This window comes from Benincasa hispida, chromosome 1, assembly GCF_009727055.1.
Source record: "Benincasa hispida cultivar B227 chromosome 1, ASM972705v1, whole genome shotgun sequence".
Classification (NCBI taxonomy): domain Eukaryota; kingdom Viridiplantae; phylum Streptophyta; class Magnoliopsida; order Cucurbitales; family Cucurbitaceae; genus Benincasa; species Benincasa hispida.
The window spans coordinates 76,823,404-76,825,793 of record NC_052349.1 but is presented as its reverse complement, the minus strand read 5'-3'; the positions used below and the strand labels follow the sequence as shown (position 1 = coordinate 76,825,793).

The 2,390-nt window shown below is 34.6% G+C and overlaps 1 protein-coding gene across 1 annotated transcript; it reads left to right on the top strand.

Moving 5' to 3' along the window:
• Positions 1–1,200: 1,200 nt before the first annotated feature.
• Positions 1,201–1,744, top strand: LOC120079242. The gene is made up of 2 exons (XM_039033405.1): positions 1,201–1,457; positions 1,594–1,744. The coding sequence occupies exons 1-2, from the start codon at positions 1,201–1,203 to the stop codon at positions 1,742–1,744; spliced, it is 408 nt and encodes a 135-aa protein (XP_038889333.1).
• Positions 1,745–2,390: the final 646 nt, after the last annotated feature.

The window sequence follows — 2,390 nt, the reverse complement described above, 5'->3', positions numbered from 1 at the left end:
TTCCAGGGCTTTAGTTAGTAAACCCAGTAGTTAATGCATGAGCGCGTTAATCGATGTAAAGGTTTAGCCGAATTATATCTGAGATTCGGTTGCAAAGCCCATGATCTATAGGTCCACTAGTCTAACCTAGTAAGCTTTACAAATGGATTTGTCTTCTAAGAATAGTTGTGATCAGTTTGATTTGAAACTTTCTAATTAATGAATATAAAGAAATGGCAATCATATGTGATATAATTACACGTTTAATTTTGAATTAAACAGAATTGGAAATTAATTAATATTAAATTGATTAAATATTAAATTCCTGAATAAGGTATCATGATAGTGGAATTTGGTGATTAATTAATTTAATATTTTGATATTAATTAATTTAGAATTAATTAAATTATTTAATTAATTATAATTATTAATTTATTAAAATAATTTTGAATTATTTTTGTAAAATTAATATATTTCAATTTTAAATATAAAAAAAATTGAAATTAAGTTTAATTTGAAAAGAATTTCAAATTAAAAGAAAAAGAAGAAAATTGGAAATGGAAAAGTTGGGAATTTCCCATTTCTTCTCCAATTAGCTTAGTCATTAATCCATTATACGTCACCTCAATTAATTTAAGTTAGAGTTGTAATTCATGCAAGAGAAGTGTTTGCATGGAAGTCATGCATTAAAACCATCAGATTGGAGTGGAACCGATATGCTTCAAAGATGAATTAGCTGAAAAATTTCAAAGGTTGAAATCTGGGTTTTAGCTGTAAAACTACAAGCTCATCTCCTTTGTTCCCTTATTTAAGCTTATTTTAAGTCCCACAACTCAATCTAAGGCACCTAGAGGATAGTAGGGAAGATCTTTGGTAGTTCACGAACAAAAATTAAGGAGATTGTAGCTGGAATTCAAATTTAAAGTGTATCTCAAAGTTACTTATGAAACCCCTCATTTAGTTTAAGCCATGCTTACTTTAAAGCCAAAATTAATGAATTAGAATGCTTAATGATCCTATTTTCTTCCTTGCATATTTCCTAACTCTACATAACATTTTTGCAGCGTTGCGCTTCCTTGAAGGCAATCATCAAAGTGACCAAAACACACTTTGCAACCGATCATATGCTCCTTTGTGAAGAAGACGGTAACACATCGATTAACCACGTCATACACCCTTCAAACTAATGGGTCAGGCTAGAGGTGTCCCCAACAAGGAATGATGACTATTTTGGAAAAGGTGGTCAACCCAAGAAGGAAGGATTGGAGCCTTCGTCTTGATGACACCTTGTGGGATTATAGGACGGCCTTTAAGACTCCTATTGAGATGTCTCTTTATAGGTTGGTCTATGGAAAAGCTTGTCATCTTCCGGTTGAGATCCAACATAAGGCATATTGGGCAGTCAAGAAGTGCAACTGGGATTTAGAGGCAGTTGGAGAGGCCAAACTTTTAAAGCTTCAGGAGTTGGAAGAGCTCAGGTTAGAATCTTTTGAAAATTCTCTGATCTACAAGCAAAGAGCGAAAAAAAATTCATGATAGGATGATTGCACCCAAAGAGTTTCAGGTAGGGCAAAAGGTACTCTTATACAACTCTTGGTTGAAGTTTATGCCTAGAGAACTCCGATCCAAGTGGCTTGGTCCATCTGGTGTTCCTCACGTTTATCCTTATGGTGCAGTAGATATCATTAATCTTGAGATAGGGAAAGTTTTAAAAGTAAATGGGCATAGGTTGAAGGTCTTCCATGATGGCGAGTCTTTGCTTTGACATCGCCTACCGGTTAGACTCACCAGTTCACATCTGATAACTAGCCGCAACGGTCGAGCAACCGACCATAAAAATTTGCGCTTCTTGATGGCGGGCTTTAAATTTACTTACTTTCTTAGATTAGATTTCGATTCGGTAGTTTTTCATTTATTGTTGAACCTAATTCTTTCTATCATTCTTGTTTGGCCAGGATTTTTGGTGGAAAAGAGTTTATCCGAGTCAATTTCCCGTTTTGCCCCTGTAGTTACATCTAACTCCTTAAGTACCATTGATTCCTCTAACTCCTTAACGAGACTAACCATTTCGTGGTCTAGCCTTATACAAACTCCTTTCAATAGGACACACCGCTCACATGTCTCTACATGAATGATCATGATCAGACCATCTGTAGCACTTTACAACACTTGTAACATCTACAAAGCGGGTCGTATTCGTAGTGTCACAAGGATAAGGTTTCCCTCTTTTATCCATATACTACAGACCATTTAGATTATCACTTAAGGCATGATCCACTTGTATGTCTCCACATACATGCTTAAGTTACAACAACAACCAGGGATCTTAGTTTATTAGTTTTTGGTGAATACAACTAAAATATCTCATATTTCATAGACAATAGTGAAAAAAATATCTCATATTATTACAT

Coding starts and splice junctions, on each gene's coding strand:
- LOC120079242 (XM_039033405.1), top strand. CDS start 1,201: ATGACTATTTTGGAAAAGGTGGTCAACCCAAGAAGGAAGGATTGGAGC. Junction 1,458..1,593: donor CAGGAGTTGGAAGAGCTCAG/GTTAGAATCTTT, acceptor GTTTATGCCTAG/AGAACTCCGATCCAAGTGGC.